Source organism: Puma concolor, chromosome D1 (genome assembly GCF_028749965.1).
Source record: "Puma concolor isolate L17-30 chromosome D1, mPumCon1.1.hap2, whole genome shotgun sequence".
Classification (NCBI taxonomy): Eukaryota; Metazoa; Chordata; class Mammalia; order Carnivora; family Felidae; genus Puma; species Puma concolor.
In genome coordinates this window covers 19,423,334-19,443,134 of record NC_141676.1, presented here as the reverse complement: position 1 = coordinate 19,443,134, position 19,801 = coordinate 19,423,334, and the positions used below count along the sequence as shown (strand labels likewise).

Genomic DNA, 19,801 nt, shown 5'->3' with positions numbered 1-19,801 from the left:
AATCACTTGCTTGTAAGAGAATTTGCATAATTTGTGTAATTTGCTGTGTTACAAGTTTTCATGATAAACTAAAACGCAGGAAAACCTAAATTGACTATTGCGTATAAAATAAAGTTCCTTATATAAGCTCTTGATTACTGATGCCAGAGAAGTGAAAGAGAAGAAAAAAGTATTCATTTTAATTTCTTTTAGAAATAGTATTAATTGTAGGGGCTTTTCTAATTACAAAAGCAGTGCACGTAATTGCCAAAAATGTGAGCAGTATTTATAACACTAAGATGGTTATATTTTAATGTAACATTTTCAGAAAATTTTTTTTTTTTTTAGGCCCGCCAATGCATTTTTGAGTCAGGTATCTCAACTAAATGATCTAATGAAACAGATTTTGATGGTTTATAAGCTAAATCAGCCTCTTATTTATTTCCCGGCCAGAATATACATAGCTGTGGTAATAAGTACCAATAAATATTTCACTGTTTTTTTGAAGATACAATTTATTGTCCAGTTGGCTTACATACAACACCCAGTGCTCATCTTGAAAATGAATATGTGGTATGCCCAGAAGGAATTCTAAATTGCGCTGGCATTGCTAAAGACTTTTCATTTATCTTAACTTTTCTTTGTGTATCTTTGTGTATCTTTGTGTATTTGTATACTCTATGGGCAGCTGGCACACAGAGTGATGCAATATCTAGGTGCCATATAATATATATTGACCTTTCTTCCTTTGACTTTAGGCTTCTGGGACTTTTTTTTTTTTTTTTTTTGTGGTGAGGATTAATGAAACTGTCACTAAAAATATATATATAAATAGGAAATGCTTGTTTTTTCCGCAAAGATTTGAAGCTTTCATTGCTGTAGAGGTACTACTGCAGCAACTTTTGCCACTTTTTAGACAAAAATTAAATTTAAATTGTTTGCTGTATACTTTTGGAAATAACTTCAACCCAGACGCAAACAAGTCCAAAAATCATGTTTACTGGTACTTTTCTAATATTCTTAACCACTGAACGCACAAGTTATGGTAACCTTATTTAAGCAGTATCTTAAGAGGAACAAAAAAATTTCCTGGTACAGCAATTATCACCTGCAGATGGCCTAAAATTAGCATATTGAGTTAACTCCAGAAACAGCTTGTGAGCTGTGAAATGGAGTTCAGATAGATAGTGAGATTTCACAGAAACGCTGGTACATGGTATAAATAACCAGATATCAAGATACCAATTGATGCATACAAAGTCAAATGAGAGTACTAATAGCTTAGTTAAAATATCCTATGTAAAACTTGATGTCAAAGAGAATGCAATTTGATGTGAACATAGGGAAGCTTCTCTGCTTATTTGTATTGTTATTTGTGTACACATATGCAGCCAAAGAAGGCTTGACGTTGAATTTATCATGACTTATAATCCGATTAGAAGAGAATTTAAGCATAGAACGAGGTGTTAATCAGTGCTATAAAAGCATGCAGATTTCAAGTTAACTTTTCTCAAGCTTTTCAGGGTTGTTACTATTTGGCAGGTCAAAAAGCTGGTCCATTGTGTGGCAAGGAGAAATAGTTTAGAGCCAGAATTTGAGAGGAGAAGCCAACGAACAATGCAAAAGAATTTTTCTGAAAAGAATTGAACTTTTTCCCGAGAGGACCTGAGGGATTATTTGGTCAGTGAGCATCCAACAAATATTTCTGGCCCTTTAATAGCTAGACATCGAACACACTTTTTTCCTTTGTCTTTGTGCTAAATTATTTAAACTTGTTGAGTGTTAGCTCACATCTATAAAGAATACATTTTGGAGCTCTCTTCGGCAGCACAAATCCTAAAGTTGGAATGATGTGGAGAAGATTAGCATGGCCCATATGCAAGGTGACCCAGAAATGCTTGCAGCGTTCCATAATTTTGATGGTAACTTACTGCGGTAATCCTTTTGCAATATCTACATCTATCGAATTGTTAATGTCGTACAGCTTAAACTAATACAATGTTCTATGTCGGTTCTATCTTAATAAAGCTGGGAGCGGGAGGGTATATTTTGAATGTGTCCATACATTGAAGACCATCCAGAAAACATTTAGTGTTTAGCTATTAATGTGGTTTTGTAAGTAAGATTCTATCAAATGGGGTTTTATTTGGTCTCCGATTATGGATAACTATTGCCATTCAGAAAGAAAACATTTAATGTATGACATGTACATAGTGTAAGGAAAAAAATAGCTCCCAATGCACGCATTTATATTTCTTTAATATCCCAGCCAAAGTGGTATTTCTTATTGGATTATATTTAAGAGTATAAATTTATGTCATAGAAAAAAAATCGTAATTGAACTATAAAACTCTGCACAACCACTAGGTAATAGTCAGATGGTTCTGAGATCCCTGGTCAGAATAAAAGAATCCATCCACAGATTTTGTAGACTTTTCCTGGTAGTTTTCCGGGTAGATCACTGCCCACAAATCCTATCCCTTCTTCTCTCCTTTTGTGTCGGAAGGCTAAACAGTCAGTGGCTACCCCTATGAACTGAACTCCACTTAGCTACTCTTCAGTTAACAGGTCTCATTTCCTGTTACATAGATGTGTGCATATGCACACGCACATATATTCATGCCCTTGGGTGGGAGCGTGTTTATTATCAGTCTTCTTACGCATTCTGATTCTGGTGGTCTCAGGACTTAGAGGACTGAATGATAGCTTCTCTCCACAGACTGCTTGGGGGACCTCTTACATTAGCTAAGCGTTATGGTCCCTGATGAAATGTGCTAAATAAATGTTTTCAGATGTTGCTAGAAATGCATATAATCAATCCTTATCACAAAATACTCCACAACGGTTAATATGCCTGAAGAACATCCATTTATACTAGCATGGGGAGCTGTCCATGATGTGGTATAATATGCAGATTGAATGACATATATAACATGTTGGATGTGCATGCTTTCCTTTATAAAAAGCTCCATTCAACAAAAGGCTTTTTTTGAAGGCCTCAGGTCTATAGCAAAGATTGTAGTTTCTTACAGCCGTTTGCCTTTTTGTATTCTATTCCTTCGGCTAGAATATTTTTTCCTCCTGATGAATTCCTGTTTATTCTCTCAGAACTTAACTGAAATGTAATCTGGGAAGCTCGACCTGATACCCCAGACATGATGAGTCTTGCTCCTAAGCATTAATGCCCTCTGTCCTTACACTCAGAGTGTGTCTTGTAATGATTTGTTTACATGTGTATCTGTGCTCCTCCTAGGTAGTGCACCCCTATTGGCCAGCCCCAGGTTTGAGTAAAGAACATGGCCTCAACTAAGTAGGAGAATGTCTCTTTATTACTTCATGTTGCTCAGACCATAAGTTGATATGCATAGAACATTTTAGGAGCTCTTTTTTTCTCCTGGGTTTGATAAAGTAACATCCAGTGTATTTTGTGATTCCATATCTTTAACTCTTATCCATAAGATGAAGATTCTTTTCAAAGCCTTATTGAGGGATAATTTTATAAGCCGTATAATTCACCGACTTTAAGTGTACAATTGAATGGTAAATGAATTCACAGAGTTGTGCAGTTGTCACTAAATCCAATTTTAGAACAATTCCAAGAGGATCCTGACAGAAGTATTTTTAAATACTGACAGAACTATCTGGAAACTTGTGTCGTGGGTTGAATTTGATGACCTCAAAATGGGTCACTGTTTGTGGCTTTGAACTGTGTAGGGCACCACATGCTTAAAGGAGGCCCCGATACTTAGTGGTGCTGCATCATGAAAGAATAGCGCATGCTGGCAATAAGGGATGCTGATTTCTCTTCAGAGCCTTGCTCTGTGCCAAGCTCTGTGCCGGGTCCATTATATACATTACCTCATTTGAGATTCAGAATATAATAACCTGTAATGGAGATGCCTTCTTTATTTAATAATACATAAGGACTCTGCAGACGAGAAGGAAGCTAATTTGACGTCACACTGCTAGTTAAGTGAAAGGGCTGGGGTATGAACTTGGGCCTGACTTGTAGCACATTTGGCCTAAACGTTCAGTAGCTGTATTTTGAGTAATTACTATGGGGTACCATAAAAAGAGAAATCTTAGGAAACGTGTAAGCAAGTTGGAAGAGTCGTTTAATCTGAAAAGAGAGGAGGTGAGTACCCTGTGGAAAAGATCAACTCTGAAATCACCGTTTTTTTGACTTGGCCCCATCCAGTTTGGTTTGAGGCCCCGTGGGCATATCCTCAGTTGGGTCAGCAAACCTAGAAAAGGGAAGAAACAGGACTGTGTTGTAAAAATTACAAAGTAGTGGAGGCCATTTGGGCTCAGCATAGTCTCTGGGTGAGTTTGCTTTGGGAATTGTTTCATCTTTTTATAAAAATTTCTTTAAGGTTTATTTATTTTTGCGAGAGAGAGAGAGTGTGTGTGTGTGAATAGGCAAGGGGCAGAGAGAGAGAGAGAGAGAGAGAGAGAGAGAGGGAGAGGGAGACGCAGTATCCACAGTAGGCTCCAGGCTCTGGGCTGTCAGCATGGAGCCCGGTGTGGGGCTTGAACTCATGAACTGTGAGATCATGACCTGAGCTGAAGTCAGATGCTTAACTGACTGAGCCACCCAGGTGCCCAAGGGAATTGTTTCATCTTTAAGTCTTAAAATGTTAACACTGCTTGGTCTCTATCAACATAAGTGGTCAACTCTATGAGTTAGAATAGGGCTTGGCCGCTGTAACAGAGTCCTTGTAGTGGCCTAAACAAGATAGAAATTTATTTTTCTCTCAGATAAAAAGCTGGATAGGTAATCAAGGTAGGGCATCGTAGTTCTCCAGGCATCAGGGGTTCTGCCTCTTTATCTCTTTGCTCTGCCACCGTTATCACACAGCTCTCATTTTAAGGTTCAAATGGGTTCTTTTGGCTCCTCCCACCACATCAACATTCTAACCCTTAAGAGGAGGAACCGGTAAGGAGGAGGACAAGGAGGAGGACGTGTAGTTTTCTTTCCTTTAAGGGCATGGCCAAGAAGTTGCATATGTTACTTCTAGTCACATCTTGTTCTATAGGATGTAGTCACTGGGCACATCCTCCCCCCCCCCCCATTTTATCAAGACAAGTTTAATACGAAAAACGTAGACTTGTATGTAAGAAGGAGGGAGATGTAGAATGCTTTAGACCAAACTCTTTTTTTAGCATTTCTTTTTTTATATGGGCCAGAAGATTCGGCCAAATCCAAAACCTTCTGTCAAAATGATTCCCCTAGGCTTTGAAGACACTTCTTTGTTTCAAAGTTGGCGCTGTGTCAGTCTGTCTTTCATGATACAGTGTCAGTTTGAACTCAGTTTTCCTGGGAAAGTATATGCAGCAGGCTCCCGGCCTGACATCTGGGTTGGGAGTGCTGCAGATTTTACCTTTGTAAAGCTGAATACATTTCCTTTCTTCAAAATATTGCTAGGACAAAATTTACTTTCTCTTCGAAGTACTGTTTTCGTTAAGACATAGGAGTATTCAAGATAAAAAGCTTAAAATTCCTGTGTTTGGCATGCATGTAAAGCATGTGACAAAGCAGCGTTTGTTTCTTAGAAAATTGGTGACGTCCCGGGCACCTGGGTGGCTCAGTCGGTGAAGCATCTGACTTCGGCTCAGGTCATGATTTCGCAGTTCATGGGTTCAAGCCCCGCGTCAGGCTCTGTGCTGACAGCAGCTATGGAGCCTGCTTCAGATTCTGTGTCTCCCTCTGTCTCCACCCATCTCCCATTCATACTCACTCTCTCTCTCTCTCTCTCTCTGTCTCTCAAATAAAGATTTAAAATAAAAAAAAAGAAATTTGATGATATCTGGGAATCCAGAATTCATGTTCTAACCTCAGTCTTAAACTGTGACGTGGCCTTGACCAAGCCAGTGGATGTCTTAACTTTTCTTAGTCAATAATATCTTTAAAAAAAATTTTTTTTAATGTTTATTTATTTTTGACAGAGAGAGACAGAACATGAGCGGGGGAGGGGCAGAGAGCGAGGGAGACACAGAATCCGAAGCAGGCTCCAGGCTCCGAGCTGCCAGCGCATCGCTCAAACTCACAAACCGTGAGATCATGACCTGAGCCAAAGTCGGACGCTTAACCGACTGAGCCACCCAGGCGCCCCTAGTTAATAATATCTTAAAAAAGAATTTTTTTTAATGTATTTATTTTTGAGAGAGAGAGAGAATGAGAGACAGAGCATGAGTGGGCGAGAGGCAGAGAGAGAGGGAGACACAGAATCTGAAGCAGGCTCCAGGCTCTGAGCTGTCAGCACAGAGCCTGATGTGGGGCTCGAACCTGTTAACCATGAGATCATGACCTGAGCTGAAGTCGGACGCTTAACCGACTGAGCCACCCAGGCACCCCAGTTCATAATATCTTAAAACACAGTTTAGAAGTAGCTTCTCTCTCATATTATATGTATTTAATCAACAATTATGACACCCTTTAAAAATGCAGGTGTCTTTTTTTTGTTGTTGTTAAGGATGAGTTTTCCTCACAACTAGCTAGACAAACAAGGGGAATGAATGTGAGGTACACTTAACATTTGCCGTCAGTTGACAGCATTCTTCTAAACGCTTTTTTGATAGGAAAAGGTCATTTGAGCTTTTAAATTAGAAATCGTCAGTAATCTTGGTTGGCAGATATTTCTTTCCATAACGGATGTTTTTTTCCAGGAGTGCGTTTTGGGGGTCCTGATTTCACCACAGGCCCTTAATTATTTGAAGATCTGTGTGCCAGTGTTCCTTTTCAGGCAAGGCCCATTTTCGCCAAGTTTACTGAAAGTATTCCCAGTGTTATCTCCAGTAATTTCATCTGATTCCTTTTTATGTACTGTTACCACAGCCAAATTATATAGAGCGTATAAAATAAATTGCTGTCTGTCGAGTGGGGCGTGGTTTAGTGATCCCCTTCTGTTTTGAGGGCGAAGCTTCCTTCACTCTTTATCTGTTGCTTGCATCCTCAGCCATCACGAAGGTTTTGTTTTCTCTTTTGCAGATGACACGATTGGTGCTGCCTGGCATGGTGGAAAGGTGAGTCACAAGCTCACACACAAGCACCAGAGAGACAGAGCTCATGATTATTTATAGGGAGAATCCTTTCTTTGCAAAATTCATTAAAGTGACTAATGAACCTGTCCCCCATGTCTTAGCAACAGAGTAACGTGCTGGGCGAGTCACACGGTGGAGCATGAGTCATCTGGTGGTGGAGGCCTTTTCCACTCGATTCCCTTTTTATTTCCCTCTCCAGGGTTGTGGTGGTTCCTTTAGATCAGGATTAAAAAGTCTGCCTGAGTCACCATCACTAACTCAATTGCCTGCTATTCTGAGGGGGTGGATAGAATTCCTGGGGTATTCCCGGGAATGCCTTCTTAAAGCTATATGCTCTCAGAACTAAAATTAGAGGAGTTTCACAAAGCAAGACCCCATCTCCTGGTTTTTTAGTTCTTAATGGGTGAAAGGATATGTAGGGAACTTAGGCATGTTATAAAATGGTTATAAGATATCAGACCCACCTTGGAGCAGAAACCCACACCTTGGAGCCCCATCTGTGTCCTAGTTTGAGTCGAGTTCCACTAGGATATGCTAGGTGTCTTCATTTTCATTGAGAAATGTGTTGTAGAGTTCTTCTTGAAATAGCAGGAAGTGTAAAATTGTAATTAAGCTCTGTCTCTCCCTTGGAAAAGCCTGAATGATGTCTAGGCTTTCAAAGAAAACCCGTTGAAAAGATCTGGGCTTGCATCTTGAGCAAGCTTGATCATTTGCTAAATTTAGGACTTCACAGTCATCCTTCCTCTGCAAAAGAGCTTTGAGTTTGGAAGAGATCCAAAGGAATCACGGCTTGGAAAAGGGCAGAGCCCAAAGACCCTATTTCTGTGAAGAAAGCTCTATGACCAGCTGCTGGCAGGGTTTACAGCTACTGTTTATTGAGCACCTATTGTATGCCAAGTGTTGTGCTGAGGAAGTGTTAACTCATTTAACTTTGATAACCTCCTGTTGTATGAAGGAGGAAACAAGGTTAGGAATCCATTTTGTTTGGCATCTACAGAGACTGGTTGAGAAACTGTGTCTTAGCAGGGTTTTTTTGTAACTCCATTTTATATGAGATTTGGTACATATATTTTTTAATGTTTATTTATTTGGAGAGAGGGGGAGAGAGGATCCCAAGCAGGCTCTGCACTGTCAGCTCATGGCCCGACATGGGGCTCCCTCTCACAAACCGTGAGATCATGACCTGAACTGAAACCAAGAGTTGGAAGCTTAACCGCTCAAGTCACCCAGGCGCCCTTGAGGTTTGGTGTGTTTTAATTCCTTTAGTAAAAATTCTCTTTAAAACCTTCAGACTGCTTTGTGTTGATTGACAGTGGGAGTGTGCCCCTAATGGTCAGATATGGAAGTGACAGACAGTAGTCAAACCAGACAAAACCTTAGGAGATGGCAGAGAATTGGGGTCGCAGAGTAGGACGGAGGAGGGATGAATTTCGGCCGTCATCTTAATGCACTTTTGACATCTGCAAGTGAGTTGACATTAGTTTAGGATAATAAGTCCATGCTTTAAGAACGAAATAGAAACCACAGTAGTGTTATAAAAGGAGTTTTTAAGGAATTAAGGATTTTGGTGACATCTGTATGAAAAGAGATAATGGAGGCACCTTGGTGGCTCAGTCAGTTAAACGTCCAACTTCGGCTCAGGTCATGATCTCACAGTCTGTGAATTCAAGCCTTCCATCAGGCTCTGCTGTCGACATAGAGCTTGCTTCAGATCCTCTGTCCCCCTCTCTTTGCCACTCCATGCCCCCATCTCTCTCTCAAAAATAAATAAACATTAAAAAAAAAAAGATAATGGTTGTGAAATAATTTTGCAGATCACAATGGATTTATATAGTGATGGAATTTTAGTACTCTAAATGAATTGAAACCAGCCACCCTTATTTGATAGATAGAAAGTGAGTCCCAAAGAGATTGAGTGCTGTGAACCTTCATAATTAGTACCAGATACAGACATAGGGTGCTAGGAACTTCACCCCTATCTTTATAGACCTAGGCAGCCATGACCACATTTAGAGCTGAAGCATTAGATAAAAACAATGCAAAGAAGAGGACCTGAGTAAAGTGTATCATGGCGTGTACAGAAGATGAACTGGATCTTTGCCTTTAGGAAATCCAAGTGGATTTTACGCCAAGGCTGAGAAATGATCTGGTGGAAAGCCATCGTAGTCGATGGGCTGAAACCGACACCATAGGGTGAATGTGGCACTTGCTAAGAACTAGTAAGAAACGTAAGTGGACTTTATGAATCACTAGTTTTGGTTAGGAGAGGGAATAGCTCTGTCCCCTTGAACTCAAGGAGTTACTAGTTGTATTAATTAGGGCAGGCTGTAAGAGACCATCGCTCTCGTACACAGCCGGTGTGTATCAGGGGTTGGGGCTGTGCTCTACGCAGGCATTATCTCAGGCTCCTTCCACGCAGGGCTGCTCTTCCCTTGGGTCTTGCAGTTCTCCGCTGCGTTTTCTGCATCCACCCAGCAGACGAAGGAAGAGAGAATAAGGGTGATTTTACGGGAGGTTTCATGGGCCAGGCCTGGAAGTAGTGTCCATCCCTTCCGCCAACATTCCGTTGCCCACAACTCAGTCACCGGCTACAGCTAACTGCAGAGGAGGCCAGAAATGTTGTTAGCCGTGTGCCCGAGAGGAGAGGAATAACTCCAAGGTAAACAGTCATCTGAAAGCCTTCTTACTTACACAATATAAATGATTTTATTATACCCTGCCCTTTACACCAGCCTCAAATGGCGTATTTCCTATGGTTGGTTTCCATGGGATTCTTATTTCCATTCAGTAACAGCAGAGTCCTTTATAAAGATCCTTTGTTGTTGTTGTTGTTTTCCCCTTTCACTGATTCTACCTCTGATGTATGAGATTTTCCAAACCCTCTAGAACTATAGCCTAGGGCCAGCTGACTATCACTAAACGAGTATCTATAATTAAACTAAGGTATTATTACCATAGAAGTAGAAAGTGCATAATTACATTATAGAGGAAACTTGCTCTTTCCACTTCTCTGGAATTATAAACATTGTGTATAGCTGGAGCCAGGAGGTGGTTGCCATAACAACCATGGAAAAGCTAAAAATAGCCCCTTTCATACTGTATTGCTTAAGGTGGAATTATGACATGTTATGGTGTTTTAGGGCAGGCAGTTCTCTTTCATGTGGTAAATGTTTGCAAACTTTCTCCAGCAAAGCAGGATTTGTAGAATGTATTTGGATTGCTGGTTCTAATTATATGTCTGACCCCTCTGTTCCAGGATTCTTTTCTGACCAAGGACTCTGTTTTGATATGTTTCTTAGTCTTCTTGAGAGTCTCTTAGTGAATTGTCTTTACCAATTTCAGTGTTGTGTTTAAGCTTTAAAAAAAAAAAAAAATTATGGCTCTCCGGAGTACATTTATGCACTCCTTGATAAGAAATGGAAATAGGAAGAAGCGTCATGGAGTCTTTTTTGCACAATCTCCCTTGCCTGTCGTCAAACTCTCTGAGTACAGTTAGTTCCCTCCATTGGAGTCAACCCCGCGTCCCAGTTCTTCATGGTAGCACGTAACACCTCCCTATCTCTCTCCCCTGCATTGCGGAGCAGAAGGTACCTGAGGAAGGTGGAAATCAGTGACTTATTCAAAGGAGACCTATCACTTCCTCTATGGCAGTAGTAGTTTCATAGAGCTGTAGACAAGGATACTGCAACAGTCTGATGGAGTAGTGGAGCATTTATAGGAAAATAAAGGCTTGGCAATTGTTTTTTTAAGTTTATTTATTTTGAGAGAGAGAGAGAGAGAGAGAGCAGGGGAGGGCAGAGAGAGGGAGCGGGAGAGTCCCAAGCAGATTCCACAAGGTCAGCACAGAGCCCGATGCAGGGGTTGAACCCACGAACCATGAGATCATGACCTGAGCCAAAGTTGGACTTTTAACTGACTGAGCCACCCAGGTGCCACTGCTTGGCAATTTTTTTTATCCAAGTGACAATGAAGGAGAGTATTAGGATGGGGCTTTCACAGGTCTGAGGGAATTCTACCAGACAGCATAGCTGCAGGAAGCTGTAATTACAAGATGCTGAATTTTATAGGGTTGGGTGCGTTTAATGTTTGGCTTGTGAAAGGGCTAGTAATTGAAGAGAATATATTTCTATGAAAAGGTGCTTCCTTATCAGCAGTGGTGTTTCTGCTTTGTTTTTGCAGTATTTTAGTTCTGGTGGGCCCTCAGTAATTTGTACCACTGAGACACCATCGTGTGGCTGTTAGCAAGTAAGCAGTGTGATGAATGAAGAATGTTATATCACAGAAAATATTACTTGACTTGTTTATTTGGATGTTTGTCATAACAAACTGGAAAGTATGAAGTATGAGCAACATGAGTCTTCATTATGGAACTTCAGCAAATATTGTTAATGTACCTTCCAATCTTAGAATTGTTCCCCAAGTCCCCGGAAAATGAGAGATTAACTAAGGTTCAGTTTTATGTTTGTTTTCGTGTGCAATTAAGCGCAGCCCATTTTGTCCTTCTGCTTGATATAACAGAGCTGTCGTGAGTCGGCCTGTGCCATGGAAACTGGTTTGACGTCACTAATTCTGCTTAGATGGAGGATTAGAGCCAGACAAAGTAGTTGATTTTAAAGACGAGTCCTTTGTGCCTCGCAGCCCCAAATGCTCATCCCCATCTCGACATGAAGGATAGATACTGTATACAGTACAAGGGTTAAGACGGCTCCACCCGTGTGTTGTTTATGATTCAGACAAAACTCAGTTGAATATTATTACCCTTGGAGAGAAAGAGAGAATTCTGTGCTGTTGTGGGTGTGGGTGTGGGAGGAAGGTTTTTGCTAGACAGACACGTGTGCTTCTCGTTAGCACAGAGTTTTCATAGAGAGGTGTCTCACTGCTGTCATTATGATACAATTATAAATGCCATCATTGTATTTCCTGAGGTCTAGTGCATTCTTGCTCGAGACTTTGTTGGTCTTGGCGTTGTTTAATATATGCTAGAGTGCAAATACTTTGTTTTGAATAACGTTCCCTCAAATTCTGACTTTTCATGAAGTCAAACTAACTCTACCTCCCAGAAATTTTAATCAGTGTATATTATTGGCAAAACAAAGATGTTAGTTGCCTCAAGGAGTAAACAATTAAAGGAGCATCCCTGCACAATTGTGACATATTTGACTATTAGTCTATTATTTTTGAAAACGGGAAAGAAGTTTTTACTGTCTTTAAACACATTTTCCTGGATTGAAATCATGGCTTTGTTGAGTGAAGTCTTAAGAGTGTGTTTTGATGAGATCCAGATTTAATTTTTAAAATATATTTGATAACGTTAAACTTTAATTTTGGAAGACTTTTAGGTTGTACCTCATTTGTGAGAAACGAAATAAAAAAAATACAAGATTTTTGTTCAAGGGCACATGTAATCGCTCCAGCCAATCTAAGTATAAGGGAGCACATAATCCAGGTGAAAACAACAGTGATATACTACAGCTTTGGTGAAAAACAACATCATCTGCAACTAGCTTCTTTCTTCGTTTGCTCCGAATGAGTGAGGCCGTAGCAGTTCCTGGTTGTATGAGAAGTTAAAGGAAAATGCTACCTAAAAGCTAGAAGGATGCATAGGGCTCAGGAAGGGGGTGCAACTTGTTGGGATCTGGGGTTACTTCTCAGGAAGCATTCTGGGATGTGTAAGATACCATAGCTCTCTTAAAATGTACTTGATTGGGACACTCTCTGAGTTTAAAGGTGACACATTACAATATATCATAAAGAGACTTCTCTCTCTCTTTTTCTTTTACAGATTTATTGAGATACGTTTCACATACCCTAAAACCCACCCACTTAACGTATACAATTTGTGGTTTCTAGTATGTTCACAGAGCTGTGCAACCGTCACCAGAATCTAATTTGAGAACATTTTTAACACCCTGAAAAGATAAAGATGTTCTAAACATCATAAATTAATACTCCATTAAAAGTCTCCAGTAACCAAAGTGGCTTTTAGTCAAATTTGATCAAAGGAGTTTCTCACAAATATAGATAAAATCAAAATCTTAGATAGTCGTTGCTAATTACTGGTTTTTTATCTTCGGGTGATAGGGTTCTAACTCCTGATAGACACTCTTACTCTCTTATCAATATTTAAAACGAAAAGGCTTTTTCTGTCTCTGAGACACAAGCAAAACACACAAGAATGATACAACCAATACAATGACTAAATATTACCAACTTTCTTTAAAACCCTAATATAACGTTTTTAGATTTGAGATTTGATTTCTGTGACCAAAATGTGAGCAGATTTCGTTGCTTAGGAATATTACTAATAAGCACTTCAGTTCAAAATCTAAAACCAAAGACACCTTGTTTCCAGCGACACAGTAAACGGAGGGTCCAGACTTCTGTTTGATGGTTGAAGTGGCATCTCGCCTAGAGGCTGGCAGATGGACTGGGTGACCTTTGGGGATTATTTCTTTTCAGATTTGCGTCTAAAATAACTTAGATGCCATTTAATCATGTTTCTTTTATTATTTTGCATAAAAAGGGTCTGTATAGTCCTTTTTTAAAAAAAATACTGAAAAAATAGATCTTGGGGGAGGTAAATTCAGACAGAGAACAGTGAGAATCTGCGTGGAAGAAAAGGAACCTCACTGGGAGGATAGGAAGTAGGTAGGGTTGTTTGCAGTGGCTGGAGGGGACTGGCAGCGCGCCGCCCTCCCCCCCCCATTCCCTCCTCTGAATGGGTTTGGAGGGGAGGAGTTGGTTGTTAATTCTGTTTAAAATTCCTAAAACCCTAATTCCACATGTTACCCAACCCTTATGTACTTGCTAACAACTAATGTATTTACAGCATTGCTTTTCTCAAATTAATATTCATTCATTAATGAAATTAGTAATTCCTGGTAACTTTCTGACTTTTAGTTTTCAGTCATCTCTAGGAGTTACTGTAGAATTGCCCTTTGCCCTTTGGCAGAGAATATGGTTTGATCTCCTGTAGAGTCACATGACTTTTCAGTCAGCTCTTTGTTTAGTGCCTGAATATCTACAACCTAGAGGAAGTAGGAGGGCAGCACATAACTGTTCATTCATTGCCAGGAGGTAATGAATTTACTTAATGAAATTAAGTACCTGTTACATGCTCATGACTGTGCAGGAGGTTTTGAGGAAAAGTGTAAGACAAGGGCTATGATGTCCAGAAGCTTATGGTTTTGTTGAGGGAGAAAAGCGTGTATACACATACAGTGATTAAATACTACAGTAAGGTAGTATGTGATGGATGATAAACCAGAATAAAGGCATCAGAATATTGAGAGCATTTCCAAGACGGAGGATTCTTGGTGATGTGGCCAGAGAAGACCTCAGACAGGAGAGATTAACTCGAGGAGACTGTAGCTCTGATCTGGTCATGCCCTGGATTGCTAAAACAGAAATGAGCTAATTGCAAACAGGAGCTATTTTTAGTTGATTGAGTTATGCCTCCTTCACTGACCGAGTGTATCATGTGCTGATGAAAGGCAAGGAGTGATGTGTGCTAGAAAAACAGCTATGTTCTTCTGTTTCAGGTAGTTCTGTATCTCAATCTGTAATTTACAAATGGTTGCGTGTATGATTTCATTCTGTTGACTTGGTGCATTTTCCTTTTTAGATCGAAAGGGGCCATTCTGAACATCTCCTCTGCCAGCGGCCTAGTCCCTGTTCCACTTTTGGCCATGTACTCTGCGACCAAGGTGAACAATTTTTTAGTGAATCATGTCAGAATGAGAATGAGGAATACTTTTCGGTCTGAGAAATAAGCATGGAAGCTTCTTGAAGTTCTGTTCTTGGCTGTTTTCAAATGGACTGGGAAGAAAAGGAATGGGGCACCGTGATCTCAGATCCACAGATGCTTTTTTCTCCTAGTAGTTGACTGGTTTTGAAACTGGTACAGGCATACCTCAGAGTTATTACCAGCTTGGTTCCCGACCCCCATAATAGAGTGAATCATCACAATAAAGCAGGTCAATTGAGTGTTTTAGTTTTCCAGTGTATATAAAAATTATGTTTACACTAGGATCAAGGTAAAAAAAAAAAAGCTACGTTTATACTGTAGTCTATTAAGTGTGCGATAGCGTTATGTCTAGAGAAGCAGTGCACATATTTTAATTAAAAATACTTTATTGGGGCGCCTGGGTGGCGCAGTCGGTTAAGCGTCCGACTTCAACCAGGTCACGATCTCACGGTCGGTGAGTTCGAGCCCCGCGTCGGGCTCTGGGCTGATGGCTCAGAGCCTGGAGCCTGTTTCCGATTCTGTGTCTCCCTCTCTCTCTGCCCCTCGCCCGTTCATGCTCTGTCTCTCTCTGTCCCAAAAATAAATAAACATTGAAAAAAAAAATAAAAAAATAAAAATACTTTATTGCTAGAAAATGACGTCATCTGAGCTTTCAACATGTGGTAATCACTGAACACAGATCACCATAACACATACAATAATAAAGAAAAGACTGAAATATTAGGAGAACTACCAAAATATGACACAAAGACAGGAAGTGAGCAGATGCTGTTGGAAAGGTGGTGCCGATGATTTGCTTGAGGCAGGGTTGCCATAAACCTTCGATTTTGTAAAGAATACGGCACTTGTGAAGTACAGTAAAGTGAAATGCAAGGAAGTGCGGTATGCCTGTGTTTGTACGTCCCAGAGAGAGAGAGCTGGTCTGGGCCGGTTAGATCAGTTGATCAGAACACGATGTTAATGATTGGGGATTTGGTCCATGAATGAGAGTGCACTCCATCCAGCAAAAGTTGCCACTCTGCAGAGCTTAGTGGAAGAATTTGCAGCCGGTCAGGATAGAAATACACACAGTAGGCGCAAGATAAGCCTGGATGAGAGTGTGAGCATTTTGCCACGCTATTCAGAATTCATAGATATGAATTGTCACTTCTGGAGTGAGACAAGAATTTTCTAGAACTCTCTGTAAGATGTCATAATTTTATACACTATCACCATTCACCTGTTCACATTACTAGTAGGAAAAATCATTTAGAATACATTTCCTGCTGCCTCCAGGTCCATAGCATCTTTATATACATTGTTGAGGCACAGGATACATCCCTGAAATGAAAATGACCATTGAGATCTAATACTCTAAGAACTTGCGATATGTCAGAGAAGGAACAGAGCAAAACTCCTGCTTTCTTTTTCATTTGGCCCTTTGTCCACGGGAAAATCATGAACAGTGACTACTGTTTTGAAAAAGCTTGGCTCCACGCCCCACTCCTGCAATCTACTTGCTTTCTGTATCTGAAACATACAGGAGGGAGGTTTCAAATGAACACCCTGTTTTGTGAAGTGATTGTTGAACTCTAGCTTCTCACCTGTTCTGCTCCATGTGGCCACAAGACTGTTATTAGTTGGGAGCCTCGAAGAGTCATCATTGATACTTGGCATTTTAAGCCTGAGGTTGAGTCCATACTTGAAAAATGGTACATTATATTTTACAAATAGATTTAAAGTTGTACTAGCAGAAGAAGATGGGCTGTCACATTCATCCGTACGCTTCTTGGATCTTGCCATCCCCAAGGACCAAGAGGAAGCTTGCTCTTTTCTTTACTGACAACAAAATCCCTATAGAGGAGAGTTGAACGGAATTCATATTGTGTTTCTGTTTGAATGGCAAGTGGGGAGGAGGAATGTGTCCTTTGTTATATAATAAAATATTTCTTCTTGAAAAGTCATTTTCTGAAAAAAGGGAAGAGAAGACCCTTTTCTGGTTAAGTCACAATTTGATCTGGAGATTCTAGTTGGTAAGAGAATACTTAATTTAGTGGCAGATAAAAACGACTTGAGGTTTTGAGGTGTTTTTTTTAAGGTCTCTTCTGTATGTGAAATAAAAAGAATGATTAGGAACTCGAGTGTTAAATGGTTAGTTTGTTATTTTTGTTGCCATGGCTACAAATCAGGCCGATTGATGTAATATGTGTGTTTCCTTCCCACTCCCACCCCATCCCAGGCTTTTGTGGATTTCTTCTCTCAGTGCCTCCATGAGGAGTACAGGAGCAAGGGCATCTTTGTGCAGGTGAGTGGGGTATGTTTCAGTTGCATATCCCTGTTTTTGTGTGGTTTCCACAGCAACTGTTGCTGTCTTGGCAACGAAAGAAAATCGCATTCCTAAGGAAAGTGTGACGTTAGCACACCATTAAAGACATGATTTCTTTTTCTTTTATGCACTTTACGTCTAGATTTTAAAAAAGTTATCCCCTAGAATTCTTAAGTAGGGGTACTTAAAGTAGAACTAAACGCACGGTTTTATTTTTTTACAGTTTTATTTTGAGAAAATTAGACCATCCGTATCTCTTAGCTGCCAGGTGTTCAAGGCGTGTGGTGACTGTGTTCCCAGAGCCACTGGGTAATAACCACGGGGGAAGGTGGAGGGCTGAGTAAAACTCACTCTGTGCAAAGCAAGGACGACCGCGTGTACCAGGATGCCTTAGGTGTGGTAGTGAGTTTTAACTTTTTTTTTTAAATTGTGGTAAAAGTCCATAACAGAAAATACCATTTCAATCACGTTCAAGTATTTGTTTCAGTGGCATTAAGTACATTCACATTGTTGTGCGGCCGTTAGCACCATCCTCTCCAGAACTTTTCATCTTCCAAAACTGAAATAACGTGTTTATTAAACAGTAACGCCTCACTTCCCCCTCTCCCAGCCCTGGACAACCTCCGTCCTACTCTCTGTCTCTCTGAATCAGACTGGCGTAGGTACCTCTTATGGGTGGAATCATACAGTATTTGTCTTTCTATGTCTGGCTTATCGCACTTCGTATAACATCTTCAGGGTTCATCCATGTTGTAGAGCATGTGTCAGACTTTCCTTCCTTTTTAAGGCTGAATAAAATTACACGGTATGTGTACACCACATTGTGTTTGTTCATTCATATGTTGTTGGACATTCAGCTTGCGCTCATCTTTTGGCTGCTGTGAATAATGTGGCTGTGAACGTGAGGGGTACGCCTATCTTTTTGAGACCCTGCTTTCAGTTCTTGTACATATGTCCCCAGAAGTGGAGTCACTGGATCAGGTGGTAATTTTATTTATATCTATATTTCTATTCTCTGAACTGCCTTTTTTCCATAGTAGCTTACATATTTTATACTCCCACAGCAATGCCCCAGGGCTCCCAATTTTTTCATATCCTTGCCAATACTTATTTTCTGTTTTGTTTTTGTTTTTAAATAATAGAGGTCCTAATGGGTAGGAAGTGGTCTTTCACTGTGGTTTTGATTTGCATTTCCCCAATGACTAGTGACATTGAGCACCTTTTCAGCCGCTTATTGGCCATTTTACATATTCTTTGGAGAAACTGCTATTCAAGTCCTTCACCCTTTTTTAATTGGGTTGCTTGCTTTTGATTTTTGAATTGTAGGAGTACTTTATATATTCTGGATATTAATCCTTTATTAGATATATGGATTATAGATATTTTCTTCCACTCTGTGGGTTGCCTTTTCACTCTATGGATAGTGTCCTTTGATGCACAAAAGTTTTTAATTGTGATGTAGTCAGTTTATCTATTTTTTCCTTCATTGCTTGTGCTTTTGGTGTCCTATCCAAGAAATCATTGCCAAATCCCATGTCATGAAGCTTCCCCCTGTGTTTTGTTTTCAGAGTTTTATAGTTTTAGCTTTTGCATTTAGGCCTTTGATCCAATTTGACTTAATTTTTGTAGAGACCTTTGATTTGATCATATAGCTAACAGATACAGAGCTGTGAAGATACAATACAAAATATGAGAGGAAGCAAATGCAGGAGTTTTCATGAGTATCTGTCTCCAATCAGCTATTGTTCAACACAAAGAAATAATGGCTCACAGTATTTCCATGCTTAGGCACGTTTTCAACAATGTCCTGGGAGAGGCTTGCAATTCTTCCCCCTTTCCTGCTCCTGCCCACGACCTGCCCCTACTGGTTCACGCACCCCATTGTTCTTCATGGCTTCCTTACTGCAAGCCTAGTATTTAGATTTTTGCATTCCAAAGCCCCAGATGATCAAACATCTAATAGCTAGTAGTTGAGGCGTTACTTTCAGGCACAGGGCTAAGCCCTTTATATGCATCCATTTATTTCATTTCATCTCATAACGACTTCATAAGGTGGTGTGATTATCATCTTCTTTAAGTTTATGGAAATTGGAGTTAGAGAGGTTGAGCCACTCATCCATGTTGAACCAGGACTCAAATCCAAGTCTGTTTGGCACCAAAGCCTTTGTTCTTCATCACTGGCCTCCTTACTCGAGGCCTTTAGGACAGCATTGAACACATTGGATCCTTCTATGCTCAGGGAGTTATGGAATCAGAACGTGATTGGCTGCCTAGTTCCATTTGCTCCCTTGGATCTTTAGACAGTCAGGATCCCTAAGTGATGGGTGGGAGGGAGGGGAGGGTGGGTGATAGGCATTGAGGAGGGCACCTGTTGGGATGAGCACTGGGTGTTGTATGGAAACCACTTTGACAAGAAATTTCATATTAAAGAAAAAAAAAAAAAAGATCCCTAAAGTGTTGTCTGAATCTAGCTTCTAAACCCTTTTCTTCTATGAGTGGATATAGTAGCTCAGTCACCCACAGTGAGAGGGAGTGGTAGTTAAGGGAAGGTTAGATGAATGTTTCCTCATCTTCCGGGACCATCTTACAGTCTGCTACTTCTATACCCTGACCTGGGGTCTCGCCCAAGTAGTCCTTAGATGTCCTAGCCCTGTGGTGTTATTTTGATTTGCAGCTTCCCATAAATGTAGGGTACACTGAGGAGGAAGACAGGGTTTTCGAGAATCCTG

At 40.3% G+C, this 19,801-nt stretch overlaps 1 protein-coding gene and 1 non-coding gene across 2 annotated transcripts in view; both read left to right on the top strand.

Moving 5' to 3' along the window:
- Positions 1-19,801, top strand: part of HSD17B12 (hydroxysteroid 17-beta dehydrogenase 12) — a 167,919-nt gene that overhangs the window by 134,917 nt on the left and 13,201 nt on the right. Inside the window, exons 7-9 of the mRNA XM_025928103.2 lie at positions 6,968-7,002; positions 14,645-14,726; positions 16,986-17,051. Coding sequence (XP_025783888.1) covers positions 6,968-7,002; positions 14,645-14,726; positions 16,986-17,051 — 183 coding nt within the window. The remainder of the gene's footprint in view (positions 1-6,967; positions 7,003-14,644; positions 14,727-16,985; positions 17,052-19,801) is intronic.
- On the top strand, positions 1,792-1,897 carry LOC112866202 (U6 spliceosomal RNA). The gene has a single exon (XR_003224064.1). It is a non-coding gene; the product is annotated as a U6 spliceosomal RNA (small nuclear RNA).